Source organism: Brachionichthys hirsutus, chromosome 11, assembly GCF_040956055.1.
Source record: "Brachionichthys hirsutus isolate HB-005 chromosome 11, CSIRO-AGI_Bhir_v1, whole genome shotgun sequence".
NCBI lineage: Eukaryota > Metazoa > Chordata > Actinopteri > Lophiiformes > Brachionichthyidae > Brachionichthys > Brachionichthys hirsutus.
In genome coordinates this window covers 9,617,435-9,640,030 of record NC_090907.1, presented here as the reverse complement: position 1 = coordinate 9,640,030, position 22,596 = coordinate 9,617,435, and the positions used below count along the sequence as shown (strand labels likewise).

The window sequence follows — 22,596 nt, the reverse complement described above, 5'->3', positions numbered from 1 at the left end:
AAAGAATCTTTAAAACGAGAAGGGCACTCCTCAAACAATACAGTGTAACTGATTGCAACCATGTGTGTGTGTTTTTGTTGTTGTTGTTTTTTCATTTTTTCACAGTACATTAAAAACCAAGTTGAGCACAGTCAAAGAAAAAAAAGAAAAGTGGTCATGTACATAACTGTCTTTGGCAAGAAGTCTTATGTTCTATGTCAAAGTCTGTCACTCGAGAGCCACGTGTTCATGTCACCTTCGGCCCATTTCGCTCTGTCTCATGAAATGAATGTTGTTGACACTGTCTGCCAGCTCAGGGTACTGGTCAATGGAAACCACGTAGTATCCATCGTAGCCCTGCACCTTCCCCGTGCCCAGCAGCTGCTGCTTCTCTCCTTCAGTCCAGATTCGCAAGCCCTCCTCTCCGTCCCTCAGTCTCTGGCGCTCCCGGGCCCAGGCCTGGGTGACTGCTCTCTGCCGGGCCAGCTCCATCACGCGAGCTTTCTCCTCGTCCACACTGCTGCCGTAACGTGCATTCAGACACAGCGCGCCGTACTGTAGCTGGATGTCAGTGATGCGCCTAGTCCTGCCGCTGAGAACAGTGTTGACTTGGGACACAGTGACATTGACGCCGGTCTCGAGGGTCCGCCGGCCCACCGTCATGCCAATGAGAGACAGGTCTCCCTCCACTGAGCCCAGTTTCACAAAGTAGTGCGTGTCCACGCCAACGATGGTGAAGTGGAGGTCTTCAAGGTAGAACGCGTTGTTCAGAACAGCAGCCATGCGTCTGCCATCCTCGTTGGCTAGGCTGACGATGTCAGTGGTGATGCGACCTTCCCGGATTGCAAACTTCACCCCCTTGCCAAATATGGAGCCCGCAGAGGCGAAGACCTTGTCGCCTTCTGTTTGAGGACAGCCAGCACTTTTGGCTCCGTAGATCTGGCCAAAGCGCTCCAGCTTCACAAAGGCCTTCAGCTGCCGCTGGACTTCGCACTGAACACCCAGCAAAGACTGCAATAGAAAGACAATGCTGCTTAGTCACACAGCCCTTACAGCATCTACTGGAGGCCAGCTTTGTGTCTGTTGTTCTCTGAGCAAGGAAGTATATAAATAATATCCTTTGAATTGACTTTCTTCTAAAGATCTGTCAAAACATTCCGACCACGGTTTCTTAAATGTATTCGCCTCCGCATGGAGGCTGTTTTCTCATGTTTTTAAAAGTGGATTCATTCTACATTTGTGTTAAAGCAAGAGAATAATGTACTACTGCGACTGAAATCTAGACTAAATATAAGAGTTAAAAAACAAACAAACAAACGGCAACAACCTGTGGCTACAGGCTGGGGATTGGGCGGGGCCGTGACAAGCTGATCTGCCAGCTCTTTGATTTGACACAGCATCAAATCCTGCACAAAGAGGGAGCATATGATGGGAGGGGGCAGCTGTGTTGTTGGTCCCCTTGGGAGGCCTGGGGGGGGGGGCACTTCACACCATGCCACTCCATGTTTGTTTACCGTGCCAACAGTGTGACCAGGTCAGCTGTCCCAGGAGTGGTGGGGGAAGGGGGGGGGGGGGGGGCAAGGTCCTCCACTTCACTGAAACAACCTCTCGGGACAAATCCAGAGAGGCATCATTCACATAGCATGCGGTTCAATCAGCCTCCAGCACAACTCAGACTGAGAGATCAAGCCTCATCCGTCTGCCCTCTCACGACATTTTTCAATCTGTGTGCAGATTCAGCAGCATGGCAAAATAGGGCCTTAAATGAAGAGGGATAGGAAGGGAGGCACACTTTTCTCTTGCATAAAACAAATTGCCATTCGCACAGAACATGCAGACAGGTAGTTTTTAAAGCTATATATGCTTCAATAAATAGCATATTTAATTCGGCATTTCTGGCCATCTGTCGTGAGGGTCAGTCTGCCGGTCACAAGCAAATCCTCGTCTCCTCCTGTATAAAGATTAAAAACCGCGTATCTCAATATGCTCTTGCATAACTTCCATTATTTAGTCTAAGAGTGTGCTCAAAGAAGCGGTGCCTCGCATAAAAAAGAACTTTTAAAGCAGGGTTATCCTTTCAGGCCTCAGGTAGATGATTTCTACCAGTGTAACAGTGCATCTTGGGAAATTATTGAATGGCTAGGTTTCAAAAGAGGCTTTAGTGGTAAGAACTGTTTATAAAACTAGTGTCTTAGTATGCGCTAGTATTGATACCCTTAAAAAAAAAGATAAATTAGAACAAAATATAATCTTACCAATTTTTTCAAAAACGGTTAAACAACGACTGATTTAGTCAGAATTGCAACCGTACGTCTGCTGATTTATTCTTTTTAATCTACAGCACTATTCCAAGACATACAATCTCGGCGCTTTGAAATAGAAATGACTGGGTGTCTTTGGATTCAACTCAATATGTCTCCTGCTGCAGCTCCTTTGTAGATCGGCACCTTAATGGTTGAGCTCAGAAATGTTCAGTGGAATGTCAGGCGCACGCAGCGCGCGCAAGTCAAACCCAGCGGGCTCTGACAGTAACCTCTCCAAATGGTCCAGTCTAAATGAGAACATAACTGGGATTCCCGCTATTATAGTTTTAATCTTTGTTCGTGACCAGTTTCATTTTCATGACATATTATTGCTCAACTATGGTGTGGTGGGATGCCTTTCAGCCTCATTAAACACACATATAAAAAAACATGTGGATCTTTCCATATGATACTTTGGTCAATATTTTAATTTAATAATAACTTACTGCCCACTAGGCGTTTGTGTTGGTAACCGTGCATCCCTTTCTGTTGTTATGTTTCTAGTGTATGTGTAGTTCCTCATTAATACATCAGCAGTGTGCAGGTGTGAGGTTTGAGAATAGGCTAAAAATGCACTGACCAGGTTACACTGCTTTATTTCTCCATCTTCTTCTGTGCATGTATTGAAATGCTGTAAACAGGAAGTGCTTTCCAATGAGTATGTTGGATACTTGCGTGCCAGGATCTTCTATCACTGTACGAATATACCTGTGTGTGTGAGTGGGTGAATGTAGCACCTTTGGAAAGGTGCGCTGAAGAATGAGAGGAGTAGAGAAGCGCATAAAAATTCATTTGCATTTATATGAAGAGTTGGAGGTGTGTCTTTGCATTTTAACTCCAGTGGCACCAATGCTGCTGTGCGGAGGCGTGGGCACGATTATTTGAGCTTTAGAATGTAGCCTATTAATTGTAAAACTATTTATAAATATATTTAATTGATCTCATTTTCATAGCTTTAACGTCTGCTCCCTGACGTCTCGGGCTGGGCAAGGAACTGAAAATATATGAAAAATGACATTTAGCGACACAAGCTGTATTTATCTTGCTCATACTAATTAAACCCATTAATACTTTCATGCATTCCTTCACTCATTAATTGTCCTTAAAAGCAGACGTGCATTTGGTGTGTTATACGCAATATAAAAACAATAATCATTGTTTAGTAACTGACTGTTTTCTCACCTATGTTTCTTTGAATAAGGAAAGAGAAATACCAGCAAAGAATTCATGATTGTATAAATTCCTAATCTACTATATTTACCTTTAACCACTAAATACACTCTTAATTTCCATGCTACCTTTTACTGACATGAAAACCATATCTTACTGTAGAACTCTCAACATAAAACAGCATGTTTAAAACATAGTCAAGAACTCCACTTAGTTTTACATTGTGACCATTATGACGGAAACATGGATGTGAATCTTGCATTGCAGAGGAATGTACTACAATGTAAGATTAGCGACAAATTTAGATCAACCTTTAATGTATCATCGCAGTATCTTTAAAGCTTACAAATAAGCTAGAGGGAAAAGTATCACTCAATGCACATCTGGCCTCCTGATGGGTGGCAGCCGAGCTGTAACCAAAACTGAAGACAACAGTGACCTCTTCAATAATTCAGGGTGAGTCGGAGGCATCTTAAAGGGGCTGATAAATGTGGGAATCACAGCATGTCTACTACTTCTCAGACCTTAGCTAACGGTGTTACATTGAGATAAAATCAATGGCCAGTGGTAGAGGGAAAGTGATTCTCCCTAATGGCAGGACAATTACAAGAGCTGTTTAGCCTGACCCGGTTCCCCAAGATGAGGACCAGGCGCAAAGACTTGGATTATTGGCCTGTGTTTTTTTCCGCCCTGATAGCTGGTAGTTCCTCTGGGAGTCTGGCTGCACAGATAATGTGTATTGGATAATGATGCTGGAGACGAACAGTGCAGAGGTAAAATAAGGTGATAACTGGTAAGGTGAAAAGTAGGATGAGTTTACCTTGGTGCTGTCCCACTCCTGTGTCTTGATCTGGGTGCGGACTAACTCGTATGATGGTTCCATGGACTCTGTGGCTGGTTTGCGATATCCGGGAATGACGTTGTACAGTTGGAAACCAAAAGTTATCAACCAGCTGTTAACATCTGTGGCGAAAAGATCAAGGCATTGAAAGAGAGAAACAAAACAAAAACACAAACATTATGTTGATCAAATTTAGCAGTTAAGTGGTTGTCTCCTTAAAAATCGTATCCCTTGCTCCATGCATTTGACTCCTACAGGTGCCACATTGATGATACTGGATCCCATAAAACCCAAGTGAAATCTGAGAGTGTCGGCAGAGTTTGACAAATAAAAACTTCAATTTCATGTTTAAAAGGAGCCACAAATTCAAACAAGAGAGTTTGAAGACTGCGTTCTTCTGCAATACTTCTAATAAGATGCTGCAAAAGGAAAAACGAAATGAGCTTCCTGCGTAGGTTGGCTGGGCTCTCCCTTAGAGACAGGGTGAGAAGCTCCGTAATCTGGGAGGAGCGCAGAGTAGAGCCGCTGCTCCTCCTTCGCGTTGAGAGGAGCCAGATGAGGTGGCTCGGGCATCTATTCAGGATGCCTCCCGGACGCCTCCCTGGTGCGGTGTTCAGGGAACATCCAACAGGGAGGAGACCACGGGGAAGACCCAGCACACGCTGGAGAGACGATGTCTCTCGGCTGGCCTGGGAACGCCTCGGAAGAGCTAGAAGTGGCCGGGGAGAGGGAAGTCTGGGCTTCCCTGCTTAGGCTGCTGCCCCCGCGACCCGACCCCCCGATAAGCGGTTTGAAGATGGATGGACGGATGAACAATGGACGACCCATTATTATTTAGTGAAAGGAATAGAAATGTCAATGCCATCAATCACACCTGAGGTCGACCCACTGTAGTTTATCTAAACATCTGTTTAGCATTCAAATGCTAGTCGGCCAGATACAGTGGACGGATAGGCTGCCTAGGAATAACAGCCTAGACCACGACTGATTATTTTCCCTTCTCAAAAAATCAATGAGCAAAGGACAAATATTATTAAGCAACCACAAGGCAAATCTACACAGAGCATGAATCAAGCCATTTGTGAATGAGCTCCGGTTGAGTTCAGTTGGTTTAACCACAGACTATTCGCTGAACATCCTTAACAATGTTGTTTTCCTTCTAGCCAAAAAAACCCAGGTTGATTCATCCGGTGCTGACTGAGGAACCATTGTTTCATTTTCCACTGGTATGCTTTTCACTGCCATTTTCCTCCTCCTACCACACGGCAAAACAAAACAATGTGATATTTCTTGGAAGGGTTCAACAACAGAGGAGGCTTTGCTGTATGACATTGCTCTCTTTGAGTACTTTCAGAACGATATCCACTGGGCGCACACACCAGAGCAAAAACAATAACCTGAGCATCCCATTGAGTAAGCTCTTTAAAGCCTCTCCAATACACTGCTTTTCAATTTAATTTTGGCAGTGTTTGCTCTTCCATTTGTAGCTTGCATTTGAATAAAAAAAATTAAACAAATAAATACAAAACACCAAAATTTGAAAACCTGAAATAAGCATAGTTTGCTGAACTGCAAACAGCTGCAGTTTCACAGGGTTGAGATATGGAGTCTTATCCCACACACACACTTTTAATCTTTGCATGATAAATACAGTAAGTTAATATTTGCATCATTGATTGCACTAGACTAGAGGGACTCTCTAAACATCTGCAAACTGTTATTTACAGCATATACAGTTATTTACTTACTAAACAACAACTGCTATTTTAACTAATTGTTTTTGGTTAGTTAGTTAGTCTTCTTGCTCGTCTTGCAGCTTACAGCGCTCTCTCTGATAAATACCTAATAGAAAATATTGGTTTTGTCTGTGCAACTTGCCTCTTAGACGATAGCGACTATGATTTGCATCTAGAGATTTTTGAAACTATCCCCTATTCCTCTTTATATTAATGTTAGGAGATTTTACTTCCTCCAGTTTGTCTGATCTCTGTCAAATAGAGGTTTACTAAGTCAACTTACCAGTCATGTAGCATTTTATCTCCTCATTGTTGCTGAGCGGATTGTTATTCTTGAACATGTACAAGTTGAATGGCACGATGTGGTTGCTGTTCAGACGTTTCCATATGTCATGGTCAGGTGTTGTCCATCGGCCAGCGAGGACATCATAGTCCCGTCGGCCCATGTGGACCAGTCTACTGAGAGGCTCATACAAGCCTCCCCGGTAGCCGATTATGAGCTGGAGGCTGGGGTTGGTGTCAAGGTACACCTCGCCGAAGGCCGTATGGAGGATTTGCTTTATCATTAGGCCTGAGCCGCTGAACACAGCCAGAGGGGAGCCAATGTTGTCACAGGCCACATAAAACTCATCCCCGCTGCTTAGCTCCATGGCGAACAGGTGGCCCTGCAGGTCGTAATACAGCGATGTGATCTCAGAGCTGGAGTGATTGTACATATGGGTGACCCGAGTGGGGCTGGATAAGTCGGCGTAGAAGAACTGCAGGTAGTGGCTCATGCTACTTCTGCTGGACACCCTCCTTCCCAGGCCATCATAACGATATCTGATGCTCCAGCCACTCACTTTGTTGTACACCTTAACCAGCAGGCCTGCTGAGTTGTACTCAAAGTAGTCGTTCCCCCGCTGTTTGAGAAAGCCATCCTCATCCATTCTGTACTGGACATCTCCCAAACGAGTAATGCAGTCTCTGACGTCGTAGCGCAGTGGGGTGAGGCGGGCGCTGTTTCCTGGGCTGAGAAGGTGTAAGTTGCCATTCAGGTCATAGCTGTACCTCCACAGAGGTTTGTCATTGATGGACACGACCTGAAGTTGACCATCGGCGTCATACTCATATGTGTATCGCGTGGTGTTGGCATAAGGCCCGACCTTGAGCTCCTTGGCCACCACTCTGCCCATATTATCATACTGCACCATCATCCAGTACATGAGTGAGCGAAAGATCTCATACTGGACCTCCTTCACTCGTCCATAAGCATCAAAGTGCTTGGTGTGGGTCATCACTGCTGTGGTGATTATTTGATTGATGTCATAATAGATGACTCCAAATTTTCCAAACTGCTCTGTTTTGCCAGACACGTCGTCATAGCGATACAAGTCAATTGGCAGTGGGGTTTCATTTATGACAGCCTGCATACTAGTGACTCGGAAGCTGTTGTCGTAGACATAGTCAAATCTGGCATTGACCATGCCCTCTTCGCTGAATCTGAAAATCTGCCTGTCGATCAGTGGGCCAATCTGACGGTAGCGGATGGTGCAGGTGAAGCCCTCGCTCTGCAGGTTGACGGTCTTCAGCATGCCTGCCACCTCGTCATAGGAGAAGCCGATACGTGTGGTGTCGTAGAGAATCTCCAGCAGCTTGGAAAGCTTTCCGTATTTGTAGGTGACCCTGCGGCCTGTGCCCAGATAGGTGGTCTGCAGCAACTGGCCGTCCTCACTGTAGTCTTGGAGCACTGATGCGTTACCTTCCGGTGGCCGGTAGGTATTTCTGTAGTAGCCGATTGAGCGGGAGGTCTCTAGCGTCTGTCGAGCCACATTAGGCATTGTAACAGAGTACAGTCTGTCGTTTTTGTCAAACTCAAATATATACTGCCTCTGGCTGTAGAGCAGAAGTACCATGGACTGCAAAGAGAAACAGAAAGCAGCACTTTGAGGAATTTAAATACAGTGCAAGACTCATTTTAAGCATCACAAAGAAACATTTGATCAATACACGTTTGCTCTTCTTTGAGGACACTTTGAGGTTAAATTCAAACTATACTTTCATTAAAAAAAAAAATATATATATATATACCTCTCTTTATATTCTAGACTTTACATTTGCATGAACAATTAATTGTTCAACAATTGCATGAACAATTAACAACAAAATGACTGACTATACCATAAACAGATATTGCTGCAATTATTATTCAGACCAGATCTCATTTCCATCTTGAAAGTATAGTCATTGATATTGTATTGCCAATACAATATTCCTCTGACATTTTCAAGATTTCCCGAAGAGATGATTTTGCAAACATGCTGCCTCTTGTTTCTTATTTGTGGGCTCTTTTGAGCTCAATGCATGGGGGGGTGGGAGGGACTGATATTTTTAATGTTGCAAATCACAAAAAAAGGCAATTCACACCCTTCTTGTAAATTGTTGATAGACTATTAACAAGATGACTGGCTGCCATTTTCATATTATATGTCTAGGAAGGAGAATCACAGCTTTTCACCTTCTCATAGCAAATCTTGCCTTCAATTAGTTGGTAGGACGTGACACTTCACTCTGTTCCTCTCATCGGAGCTATTTCAGGTTGAACTTTCCTGTCACACTCCGCTAACAAAGCATAACATCTGCAGCGCACCAGGAAGCGTTTAATTATATTTCTCCTGATAGCTGTGCCACAGCCTGATAATCCAGCACCGACATGGCAACAGCATATTATAAGTTAACTTTTAAATGCATTTAAAAGTTAACACAACCACTTCTGCTAACTTTATCTGCACAAAATGTACCTTCAGCGCCATAAATAAACATGACAAAATCAACAATTCGTACCTTCTCAAGATAAGTGTAGGTCCACGATTTGCCATCAGCAAATATCTGGGAGGTGATTCTGCCGTTTTGGTCATACTCCATGCGTACAGACATGGTTCCTCTTTGGATACCTGCCACGTGCCCTCCAGGAGAATAGGTGACATTGACTCCATTCAGACGACTGCTTGGTGCCCAGAGAGTTGGCCGTCCAGCGTGGTCATAATGGATCCGTAACGTGAACTTCCTGTGGTCATCGTAGACCTTTTCCGTCCTGGTAATCCGATCAAAGTCCAGTGACAACAAGTTTCTGTTATGAACCTATAAACATGAAGAGCAGGTAGTTAAACACATTGAATTTCAACATATAAAATTTAAAGAGGAAAAATAAAATGACAGAGAGGAGCTGGAAAAACACGTGATAGCTCTCCCATCTTTGAATTTAAACAAAGCAGCGCTATCTTTGAACTGCAGGCGCTACTGAAGTGATGTAATTGTGTCAATAACCATATTTCTTTGTTTTGTGTAAAAAAGAAATGACCGGAGTCATGCAAGAAACATTAGAGAGCATACTTGATTATCAAATTCGCTTTTTTGCTGCTTACAGAAAGGAATCAGAAGGGGAAGATGACTGGCATTTTATTTTTTCCATTTATTAAATGTCTTCAACTGTATGTGAGAGCAATGATTAGATGAAATATGACTTGTTTTTTTTGCCTCTTTTGAAAGTGTGAGGCTGCACGCAGTGACACTTGGATTCACTCTGGTCGGAGCAGAAAGGCAGAGCAGTTTAATCCTTAAGGCCGCGTTCAGGTCAGCAGAGAGTCAAGCCCGCTGCCAGGCTTCACTTCGGAGGCAGCCAAAGTGCTGCAGCCAAACTAACTAACAAGTCTGACATTAGATTTTTCAGTCGGCAGACTTTTAAGCAGAAGCTCAAATCAAGAGGAGGGCAGAGTCTTAGGTGTCAGTTTGTATGAGTTTATCTCCACACAAACTGCTACTCAAAACAACATCTGGAAGATTTTGGAATATGGAGGCTTCTGGTATCAATTAAAGCCTGTTCCGGATTCTGTATGATTTAAAATGTTTGTTTTTCTGTTTGATTTAATTCTTATTAATGTCGACAGTTTCTGTTCAAACATGTTTCTCTTTCATTTAGTAAAAAGGCTTGGCACGACTTTAAAACATCTTACTGGAGAAAGCTGCTTCTGGCTACTTTCCAGACACATGCCAAGGTACAAATCGCAGCGGGGGCCTGCTGCAAAACCTCACATTGGGAAAAGCATGCTTAGGCCTCTCATGTGTAAAGCAACAATTACACCATTAATGTCACTGTGATACCTAATCAAGGGGATTATTTTAATACACTTAAAGCAACAGATTGATGAGGAACAGGTTCCTTGAAGTTTGGACAGACATAACGAATTTGAGCCCCAAGAGTGATTGGAGGTTTTGATTTTTTTATGAATTTAAGAAAAATCGAGCCAGGAGGCACTTCAGATAGTTGCTGGTTTTTCATTTGTTCATCACAGAACTAAATTAGATGAATACATAATTTAGTTAGTACTTGCTAGGGTACCTTAATTCCTACAGAAAAAGGTCAGGGTGTTACATAATGAGTCATCATCTGCTCTGTCATTTTCCTGAAACACTGAAGAGCATTAGAGATGGCAGGGAACCGGTTACAGGGAAAAGAAAGAGTTCCTCAAGCCAGGCTTCTGCTTGCCAAAGACTCAACACAGTGGGGGAAAAAAAAGAAAACATAATATAGCAGAGATCCCGTGAGAACGGAAACCCATTCAAAAGGAATTATTTTAAACTGTACTTTGCCTGTGAAAGGAAATGCTCAAAGGCAGTACATTACAGTGCATCTGCCCTCACATGCTACAATTCAAACTATCCTCAACATACAATGTCACTGAAACATCTTATCTCTTAATAGGTAGCATCAGCTTTTGTGTCAAATTACAACTATTGAAAATGCCTTTTATCAGCGAGAACGACTGATTCAGCCATTTCATTGCTACCTTCAATAATTAAACAGTTATGTTAACGCTTATGTTACAATCAAAGACACAAATTCTACCTTTTTATTCATTCAGAAATCATTTGAACACACATAGCGCCACATTAGGAGACATTATGTTGATAACAAAATGCTAATAAGGGATATTGGTTTTTATCTCTGCTTTAAAGTGGTTGACAATTATTGTCATGGCAGAGTGACAGGCTCCTGAGGAGGAGGATTTGGAAACAAGCAGATATTCTGTGACTCAGCAACAAGAATCAAGAATGTTGGGAGAAGCTGGGGGCGGGGGGGGGGCTCAAGTGGCATGTGCCACTGTGGATGGGGCAAAACGAGGATCAACAGTGACCTGTAATAAACATGTGCACGTGTCTTCTGTACTCGTGTACACAGTACAACAAACAAATGGAACCTAGACAACAACCGCCTGAGCACTTTTGCTATTATCCAAAAATCATTGCTCATTCCAAGAAGACATGCATTCAGAGCCACACAGCTGTCTCTCTTGCTCCATTTCTCATGCATCCCTCTGTTCTGTATGGGAGTCCCTCACACTCCCTCCCCACTTCCACACAGTCCTCCAGCCACCCACGTAATATCACTTGACATGCCACTCAAGGTCGCTCAATGATTGCAGCGCCGATCATCCCCTCTGTTCTTGCCATTAGGCTGCTCCCATTTCCTGTCGTACCCCTGGGGCCATTGTCTGTAACATAACTTAGAAGCTTTTTCTTCCATAGGGACAACAGGGCCATTAAATGAACAGCCAGTGACAGACAAACCGGCACCTCGCCATTAGCTGTCACCTCCCAGAGAATGTGGTAGACGTTGTGACCAAAGTTGTTCTTTGACTAAGTAAAAAAACACACACAAGATAATCAACAAATATATTTGTTATGGTAACTCACAGAATTATAAATGTTTCATTGTCAAATATCAGATTTCTTTTCATTTTGAACATTTTGATGTTTTGCATCTGTATCATCACAAAAAAAAAATCGTACGGTAATTTCCGAATTACAAGTTATTCTACACGGATTGTGTGGATTTAAGTAAGTAGCCAGATGATGCTGTATAACAATTAGTGGGATATTTCAAATTTGTCTGTTGCCATGGTTATCAGTGTCCAAATCGGCACTTAGATCCTCTAAAGATGAAATTTCCCCCAAAAATGGTCAAACAAATTCATCAGTATCTGACATATGCTATCATCCCATAAGCATGTAAAGTCTTGTTGAGTCTTGGAGCTAGCACGTATGTACACACACACACACACACACACCGCAAATCTGTATCTGAAACAAGAGATGACACTGGAGATGAAACAGGATGTATGACACATGGATTTTTTTATATTTATATTTTAAGAAGCCCGCACTTATATGGACATTCACTGAAACTCCTCCAGTCCCGAATGCTAAAATAATCTTCAAAATAATGTTAAACAGTGTAAGTTTCCATGTGACTTCTTATCTATAACATGTATTAATGTATGTAGAGTATGTGCATGTGGGCTTTAACAATTAAGCCATTCTCTTGGGAGCTTTGAAAACCTTTCAAATAAAACCTCAGGAAGTCCTAAAATGTTCTCTATCCTCTGATAGGTACTGTTTTGAGTGTGCATAAGCATGAGGCACGCTCACCCTTAGTCTGCGTCCGTACACGGTGATCTGCCCGCGAGCCTGCTCCTTCCTCTGTCTCCACTCCACCAGGTTAAGGCCATTGTCGATGGCCAGCGTTATGTTCCTCTTGCTGACTGTGGGGATGATCGTTCCAGCCAGCAGATGGGGCTCAGTGTGAAGGGACACCTCCATGCCGTTTGCCAACACTAGTCGCAGTGAGCCGTCCAGCCCAATGAAATAGCTGTTCCGTACTTGATCTGAGGATTTAAAATGGGGATTGTGCAAAAGGATCATACCAGAGATTTGAAGAAGTGAAACAATCAGAATCCGAAGAGATGAGAAGTAACTAAATCTAGCGTTCATCTCGGTGAGATACAAACATGGCTGCTCAGCAAAAAAAAAAAAAAAAAACCAAGAAGCTGTATTTAACAAAAACCCTGCAATAATGTGAGGCCTGTGACAACAAAGATCGATAGTAAGAGATTTCACAGAGCCAATAAAACAAAGTTTTACAGCTGTTGCAGCAGCCTCAAGATATGGGGGGGGGAAGAAAACTATCAAAGCTGCAAGCTTGCCTTTGGCCATGGAGAAGGCAGAGTTAACACACACACACACACACACACACACACTGTCTGCTACTGTCCCTAGGTAACGACAGCCTGTATTCCAGCTCCAGACCAATGACTAATGTTTCCACTGAACATCTCATGTACATTCATCAGAGAAAGCCTCCTTCTTGGCGCTTGTCCAGAGACAGTGCTCATTAAGAACGTTGGAAAATTAATGATTTGTCAAACATCACATTTATTAGCTAAATTAATTTTTGCTGGAAAAAAAATACAAACACTAATTCCCTCATGGTAGCCTGTCAAATGAGAAATGGGAATTGATTTATTTTACACACAGAATAACAATAAACATAATGTGAGTAGGTGACGTTTACATTTGTTTTGTGTTGTGCCTGATAAGACAAGAGAAATGGACTGGGGCAGGCTGACCTTGCACTGGCCCTTACCTCGCTCCATCATACAGACACGGCAGGGGTCACCCAAAGGCCTCGAGGGCAGACCTCAGTAAAGGAGGCCTCTGAGACCAGATGAAGCTGGCAACACTGCTGAATAGCAGACTTCCTACTAATGCATGCACACAGCTCAGCAGAGGAAGGATTTGCATTGCATTGACATTTAAATGGCCTCTAGCCCGCTTAAAAGAAAACAAGTCAGGAATGAGCAAAAGTGTAAATGTTTGACATTTGCATCTCTATTTTCATTACTATGTTATATATATATATGTATATATCATTGATTCATTAATTCACTATTATTCTTTGCTTTGTAACCTTGGAATTAGGTGATCACATAACAAGTGAAAGCACGCCCTTCAAGATTCTTTCCCCTTCTGCATGAGCGTCAAACACACCTCAATGTTCTTAATAATACTGTAATTATCAACAAAGTTTTGTTGTAGTTGTTGCAAGTCCAGAAGTGTAGAGTCATCAAGTGATAAAGGGAGGAGAAAAACACTGAATGACCAGAATGGAGTCTCGAAGGTAGTGCATCCACGTGATATGTGATCACCCAATAGCAAGCGTACAAAGCAGACAACAGAGAATTAATTACTGACAGAGTTCCAGGCGCCACTGTGCTCACAAACAGATATCCAAGACAAGGTCACAACGTGGCGGTGATCAATCCAATAAGCAACTGCGAGAAACCAGGGACTGTTATCTCCTGTTTCAGACATAGCGTTGTGGTGTGTACATTATCGCATCTCTGTGTGTGTGTGTGTGAGTGTGTATATGTGTAGCGGGCCTTAAAAAAAAAAAAATCAAGGGAGGTCCAGAAAGTTCAAAAGTATGAACGTGTAATCAATGGAATAATTGGGCAGGATACGCCTGCCGGTGTAAGACAAATCAGGTGGACCAAGACACATCATCAGTTCCGCCCTCTGCTTTCATCTCTGTCACTAAATTCCCTAAACCGAGAGGAAATCGGAGAGCCACCAACTTAGTAATTTGTAAGCGATGTCCTTCTGACAGAAGGTCAATACATGCTTCCATTCTGGTAAACGGAGTCGCACTACAACATTTTATACAGAAGACTAACAAGAGTCATATTGTAGGCAAAGATGTGAGAAGTTACATCTTCATTTGAAAGTCAACTCACCCAAGTCAACGAAAAATACATGATATTTAATTAATCCTTAAATATAGATAACTAGATTGTTGTTGTTGTTTCTTAGTTGCTAAGGATTTAAGATCCAGCAGCCTGAACCTCCGAAAAATACAATCAGAAATGGATTAAACATGATAAAAAAAAAAGGAAACAACAATATCCTGGTTATTCTGAATAACTGACTCACTGTCAGCTCAATGGAACCATCCTGCATCGTCCTGTTAAAACCATTCTGTTTAGCTGGCGAGGCTCACTTCCTCCGGTAAAATACAAACAGGGTTATAGATCAGTCCTTTAACCGACGCTAGTTTCTTGAAATATCGCACAAATATTTTACTAGTCCATGCAACGCAGCTTCCAGAATCAGGTCACACACACACCATTTCCACAATCAGGTGGGGATTCTGTTCCTATTTAACTTTCATAATCGTGAGTACAACAGCTACACATGCAGCTGAATTACTGTGAACCCAAGTCAAATAGAGGATTTTGCCAGAATATTTCTCTTATAATATTTTTATGAAAAATGTAAATACGAGAATCCCTTTAATAACATAACAACTCAAAATAAAATCATAATAAAGGTGCTTATAAAATATTTACACACAAAAATAAATGGCCAGATCTTTTTTCTGTTGGTATGTACCAGAAAAAAAACAAGCCTTTTAACACTTGGATCGACACAAAATACTTTAAAAATCACAGGTTCCTGTTGTGAGCTCGAGTAAAAAATCCACTCACCCTGCATAAGTGTGTAGAAGGTTTCAGAGGCTGACAGGTTTGTGGTGACGGTTATATCCTCTCTGTTAGAACCCTCTGTCTGGATGTGGACGGAACTGTCAGAGCCCGTTCGGTAGCTGCTCACTCGGCCGGTGGGGTATGTGACGTTGGTTAGACGCCCGTAACTGTCATACCTACAAAGAAATAAATTAATGTGAGTCAAAGAGGGCAAACAAAAGCATGACATCTGAAACTGTTGAAACAGTGAGCAAGAGCAGGATCACAAACGGTGCTGTAGTATTAAAAAAAAGAAAACGTCTGCTGAGACTTGAGATTTGTGGAATGAAATGGAAGCATAATAAATGCAGGTCAGGTATGCATAAATGGATGTGGTTCCATGCGTCTAATGAGTTGTGCCATCATCTAAGATTCATTGTAGCAGGAATTACAAGTAGAATTTGGGATTTATTTTTTACTTCTGCCGAGGCGAGGCGGAGGTTCTGTAATCGCCAGCGTTTGTCTGTCTGAAAACCCCATTTACAGATTCAAAAAATCTGTTAAAAATACACTTTTGCTTTTCATGGTTGGTGTAAAAAGATACCAAGAACAATTTAGAACCTTTTGGTGACGCTCCAGATCACCATGTGGACGGTGTGAATCCAATTAGGAGGGGAATGAGCTGCTTGGCGGAGGTGTGCGCTCTCTGAGTGCTTTTCTAGTTTCAAAAATATAATTTTATTTTTCCATCTTGGTGTCACAAATTGTGGAAATGTGTCAAGGCAACCAGTTCACACAGCTGCAAATCCATCAATGTTGGCAGCCTGAGGGTAACATGCTAAACTATTAGCTTTAATCAGTGAAGCACAATCAATACAACTTTTGTGAAGCAGAAATGTCTGCTGCAAATCGCTATTCATGAACTGAGACTCATGAGCAAACATAAGAGTCAAGCAAGTTTGAACTTGCTTGTCCTTCTGACAAGAAGATGGGGAAAGTGGCATTAACATAAATGTTACTCAATTTGTGAGTGAAATCACCAAGGACAGAAACATAAAAAATAAAATAAAATAATCACCAAGGGGGAAAAAAAAACTGTCATGCCAGAGGAAAAAAAAAAATCTAATATATTTTCCACATATGGAAAACTACTGCTTATCTTAAGAGATTAGAGATAACAACTAATCTCATTATGCAGTCTAAGAAACATGAGCACTGAGGTGCGACTACTTGGAGAAATGCAGCATCTCTCCGGCCTAAAAATCAGTCAGTTTATCACAGGAGTGGCCAGATTGTTTCATTTCGCTCGGAGAGCACATCAGCATAGAACAATTTGAAATCTTTCAGACTGCCCGTGTTCTAGAATGCGGTGATTGAATGCTACATTACCTGGAATGAAGACTTTTATCTGCACACTGAATACAGATTGGAAAGCCCTTTTCAGTGTTGCTGCCTGCCATAATAAAAGCTCTAATAAATTAGCTGGTGCCTGCTGGTTTTCTGATATTTCCTCAGTGCTGCCATCTCAAATATCCAATATGGAAAGGAAGAGTGGGAGAGGACTTTCAACGGAAACAAGACCGCAAGGGCTTTTTTGAAATGCTCCTCTTAGACAGGATGTTTGACTTTATTTGTACTGTAATACATGCTACTGTGTGACTGTACTTGTACTCTAACATTCTATCTAATAAATATATTCATCATCTTCCAGAGATAAAATGTAATCTGATATTATCTGTACTGTGATCAATAGATCAAACTCTTTCACTTAAGAACATACTAGATAGCATTGTAATGTATATTTAAAGCATCTGACTTCTTCTGATGACGTTTATATTTTCTCAACATATTTCCCCTGTGTTCATTATACAATGAAAGTTTCTGCAGAAAACACACATTATTTGCTTCACCCCTGTATAAAAGTCCACAAGATAGAAACGTCATTCTCGACCTGAGCGCTCTTTTTCAGTTAAAACCCCGGGCTCCAGCCTTTCCTCAGGCTTTACCACTGAGTTCTAATGGGTTGCCAGCTTGAACTCAGCTGTCGACCGGCTGACTTTTGCTGGACAAATGGGGCATGTAGGGGCAGGATGCTCAGCAAAAATAGAGGACCGCATTCCAACTGGATGGACAGAAGTTCATTCAATTTGAATCACCTCTGTGTCACAAACCGGACCCATGACCTTTTACGTTCCGCTCCAGCAATGGGCCATAATCTTGATATCAGCATCTCCTCCAGCATATCTTAGCTATATTCTCATGTTTCCACTTCCATCTGCTGCTTGTTGCTAATACAAGAGCAACAGTCATGGCATTGGCCCAAATTCATTAGCAGATTTATTTTATGTAACTTACCAATGTATTAAATAAACCTAATAATTAGCTTTAAACCACTGATAAAACCTAATTTTTTGCTCAGAATTGAACATTTGCATTGTTAACTGCCCCGTTAATCAGAGGAGAAATTTGGCAACCTGTTGTTACATGCATTATTGTTATTTCAATCTAAAGCCTTGTAAGAATTTAGTAGACACAAATTAGTATGGGTGAAGCAGCGAGCTTGAATTAAGCAGAAGTAAAAGGAGGCTCCTATTCAATTAATGATGGCAACAAATTATGATTATGATGCTCTGATAATGTGTGATTTTGTTTAGCAAAACAAAACTACAAATCAAACATTAACTCTGACTTGAATCATTCTACAACGTTCATGTCATTAACACACACACACACACACACACACACACCTCTACTATACGTATGTATTTTTGTACAGTGCCTTTGCTCCAATTGTCACTCAAGCTGATAATGAGGTGACTGCGCTTCAGTAAAGGTGTGACGTTGTGTTCATGAAGCTTTAATTTTCTTTTCCAGTCTTTTCCTTGGATAAAAGGAAGATAATCCTCAATCATGATATTCAGAGCGGCCCTTACATACACAAATTTGAAGAAAATAAGAATTCTGACCATACACTACATTTGTTGACGCAACAGGCAATTCACTTTACAATGATAAATGTCTACGTCACAAGTCTTAGTTGACTGTCAAATCAAACACAGGTGATAAATATCTGCCGTGATTGAACAGAGCCTCTGATTATGCGTGAGCGTTAAATTTATTCAGCAGTCTGCTTAATCACACGTTTCTGAATGACATCTCGTTAACAAAGGATTTCCCGGTACTCTATAATATGCTAAGGAACAGATTGTTCCGTAGCAGTCACAAGAACATGATGTAGCATGTGCTGCACCCCCCCACCCCCACCACGCACACACACACACACCTACACACACACTGGATGCTCTGCTTCAATCAATCGCTTCCTCTGCCGATCCTATTATGCTTATACTGCTCAGCCTTGTTATAGCCCTGTGGGTAAAATCTGCTTACTAGCAGATACACGTTGTTCATGTGCCTTAAAACTCCCAAACAGCTAGTGGTCTGCAGTGTGTATGTTTCAGGAAGGGTGCAGATGAGTCACATATCATCCTATAATCCCATTTGTGCCCATAATAGGATTACACCCATTTTTCCAAAGGACTTGTACTCTGAGCGAAATAGAGATCAAGGCAGAAGAAGGTGTCTCGTGAGCTAAAATACCAAATATAGACACCAAAGATGTCTCCAACTTTGAACATTCACCCATCAAAGCATCTCAGTATTCAATGTGACCATGAGCTGAATTGAATTCTGGATTTAAGAGATTTAAAATATCTCCTTAGTTGTTCTCTGTGCCAAAGCAGTAATCTATAATCAGCTCAACTGAGAACCAGGGTGTAAGGATTACAAATTAATTTAACAATTACTTACTCAAAGAAGGTGGTCCATCCATTTTCATTCGTCTTAGTTGCGAGAAGTCCCGAGCTTCCATGGTAGGTCATTACAGCTAACTCTTGACCCTGAGCGGCGACCGTTTTCAGGGCGCTGTTTGTGCCGATGGTGAACCAGAATGTCTGCCCATTGGGGACCATCAGCCACAGAGGCAATCCTGTTGTGTCTCGCCGAATGATCACTGTGTTTCTGTTCTTGTCAGTAATGCCGCTCAGACCTCCGACTCCGGTGTAGGTCAGATTGTAGAGGTAGTCTCCCGTCGTCAGACTTTGCGTGAAAATGTGGCTGCCATTTGAGTCAAACAGATAGAGTTCATCGCTAATGGGGGAGGACACCTCATACATGCTGAGGGGATTCAGATAGGGCTTGTTTTTGCGGACGTAGCGGATGCGAATGTTGCCCAGATCTGCAATATAAAGCTCTCCATCTGGACACACTGCCAGAGAAGAGGGCGCATTAAGTTTCGCATCCTTGGCATAGCCTTCATCTCCAGCGTAACAGTCACAATTGGCATCATTCTTACAGTCACAGCCACTCGGTGCTCCTGCAACTGGGGAAATCTCTCCATTGGTGGACACCTGTCGCACTCTGTTAATTTTCTTTTCATCTGACTCAGCAATGTACAAAATGCCATTGTTGGACACGGCAAGGGCATTGGCCGACTCCAAGGTGGCATGGATGGCCACTTTGCTCATGAGGAAATGGTCAATTCCAGGAACTTGACAGTGCATGGGCCGGCCTGCAACAATACGTACTTGATGGTTTTCTGAGATCTGTAGCACCACATTGTTGTCTAGAACGTACAGGGAGTTGTCCATGGGACTCACTGCCAGTGATGTGGGCCACTCCAGACGTACCTAAGAGAAAAGATACACCATCAGCTGCAGGTCACAAAAAAAAGGACCTACTTTTATTGATCCACACATTTTTCACTTTATCAGAGGAGAACAGTCTCTCAAGCGATGAATCATTGATAAACCCTCACAAAGAAGACGCTGCGAGATATGTTACGGTTTACACTGGAAGCAAAAATATGTTTTGAAAATGTTTCTTATCTGATAAGGAGGAGAGTAGCAGTCGGAATAGCTGTTAAAAGCTGAAACACAGGACATGATTTTATAAGATCAAAGATGATAACAGCAAGAAGGGTATAAGAAGGAGAAGTCTTTCAAATGATAGCAAAGCACATCAATTGATCATGATGCAGGACTGGGTTTTTGCATCCTTTACCTTCACTGAGTCACTGTTTTTCATTGCTGTGGGTTATTAATTTTGTAATTACAAGAGCGTGCATGAGTCCTTGAAATGAAACTGGAGCACATTTAGCAAATTAAAGCCTAGCATGCCTCTGGCCTCCTAAATTATGACTTATTGTTATCCTAATAATGCATCAAGCTTTTAACAAATTGAAATGATTGGATTCATTCAATTTGCTGGTCTCCTTCTGACTTGTGATCCCAGGAGGAAATGCGACATAAGGGGCTATATTTAAATAAAAGGCTCGGGACACCAACAAGAGACTGATTAAACGCTGGGTCAAAATACAAAGACAGTTTCATGTTTTGGGAAATCTATTAGATGAGTGTCCTCACTATTATTTGTAAAACCTTGTCCTACAAGTGGAATATGAGGGGGGTGAATTAATGAATGCAGTTGTTACTGGGTCTGAGTAATTTTTCATCATGACCTGGAAACGTAAACTGCATTAATCTTTTTCACTAGAATTAACTAGGGAGAAATCTGTGCATCCAGTCACGTGCATGTTAACAAGAAATGAATTGTTAGCTTGCCCTTCACAGCATATTTATTATGCTTTTCTGACAACAACCCCCAGTTGCATACTTGAGGTATAAGCCAAGCGTAGAACGCTAAGCCAAATAGACTAATTAGACGTGTTGGACACATTAGAGATGGTGGTGAACAGTACAGATACTATTTGGCTGCGAAGGAAGCATGTTCAACTGTTTGTATTGTAGACTGTAAACAAAAATGAACTTCAAATGTCATAAGAAAATGATTTCCACTGAAAAATGTGGGGAAAACGTCAAGGTTTAAAATGTTTCTGCTCTGTGTTACTAAAACAAAGCACAAAAAACAACAACACGATATTCAATGGTGCACAGACGAGCAAGGTGCTACCAGTTTTGTGCTAAAAGTACAGATTTTATTTACCTGATATCCGGGCATATGACCAATTTTGTCATTTAAAGGGCAAAATTGGTACAAAATGTAATATGATATGGGGATTCTATGAAGGTAATATTTTAGTGCACCTTCATTTAGTCTAGTTACTTAAAAAAGAAATTTTACCATCATATACATATTATATCCCACAAACCTCTCATCATCCCATAATCTACCACCATCATGCAGTATAAGAAACATATTGGGCCACATACAAACAACCACCATCATGCAGTACAAGAAACATATTGGGCCACATACAAACAATCGGTTGAAAATGCAATTACTTGGAAAATAAAGAGGATCTTCAATTTTTTAAAAACCTATTTCTTGTCAGCACTGATGGTTAAATATTTCATGAGACAGAGTGGCGTGACTCAGGGGAGCTGCCTGTGAGGAGGCTTTCACACCACTCTGACCGATGAGTGGATGTTTCTCAAGATGCTGTCCCTTATGCTGCAGCCTGATCATACCCGTCCCTTTATAACGTGTGGTAGATGACAGTGGTGCCTCCCTGGCACAGCCGTCGCTTACATAAAAAACAAGATCTGATTAGTCAAATAATCGAATCAGGAATTTACAGAAGAAGAAAAAATCCCACACGTTTAAGATTTAGTTTGTTATAGTAGAATGAATTACTAATGAAATTCTCAGTTGGATATTTTCCATTGATGATCGCTTCACTCTTTGCTCACTCTTTGTTTGACAACAATCTTTATTTAAAGACCTTTTGAACTGAATGCTGCATCCTACACCGCTAAAGCTAAATTCAAATAAAAAAAATGTAAGTGCACAATTTTATTTTGTTTATGTTTGAATTGCATAGGACATACATCGACATTTTTCATCAAACAAAGAACATGACATTTGTGAAACAATTATGTACTCAAGGTCTTGGTAGGAACACAATAATACATTTGCTTGAGGTCAAACTCTTGTCTGTTTGTATGGCTGAGAGAAGATAAAAGAAGGAAAGGTTGCAGAGTTAGATTTAAGAAGGAATTTTACCGCAGCATGCTCACTCACAGAGCAGAACCAGGGCATGGCGCGATAACAATGACCTTTTTTTGTTGGCCTGGAAGAGGCAAGGTGTGGAAAATGTAATGAGCATTGTGATCAGCCTTTTACAGTGAAACTCCAGTCCTGAGAGAAGGGCCGGGGAGTGCTTGAATTAGGAAGACGTGCCCTGGATTAATTTTTAATGGATGCTTTAT

General features: G+C 41.7%; 1 protein-coding gene across 1 annotated transcript in view; it reads right to left on the bottom strand.

Annotated features, from left to right (window-relative positions):
* Positions 1–231: 231 nt before the first annotated feature.
* The window catches only part of tenm4 (teneurin transmembrane protein 4), a 96,102-nt gene continuing 73,737 nt past the window's right edge, over positions 232–22,596 (bottom strand). Inside the window, exons 23-29 of the mRNA XM_068745576.1 lie at positions 19,178–20,055; positions 15,392–15,564; positions 12,498–12,733; positions 8,853–9,149; positions 6,313–7,927; positions 4,273–4,415; positions 232–990 (exon numbers count right to left, since the gene is read on the bottom strand). Coding sequence (XP_068601677.1) covers positions 232–990; positions 4,273–4,415; positions 6,313–7,927; positions 8,853–9,149; positions 12,498–12,733; positions 15,392–15,564; positions 19,178–20,055 — 4,101 coding nt within the window. The remainder of the gene's footprint in view (positions 991–4,272; positions 4,416–6,312; positions 7,928–8,852; positions 9,150–12,497; positions 12,734–15,391; positions 15,565–19,177; positions 20,056–22,596) is intronic.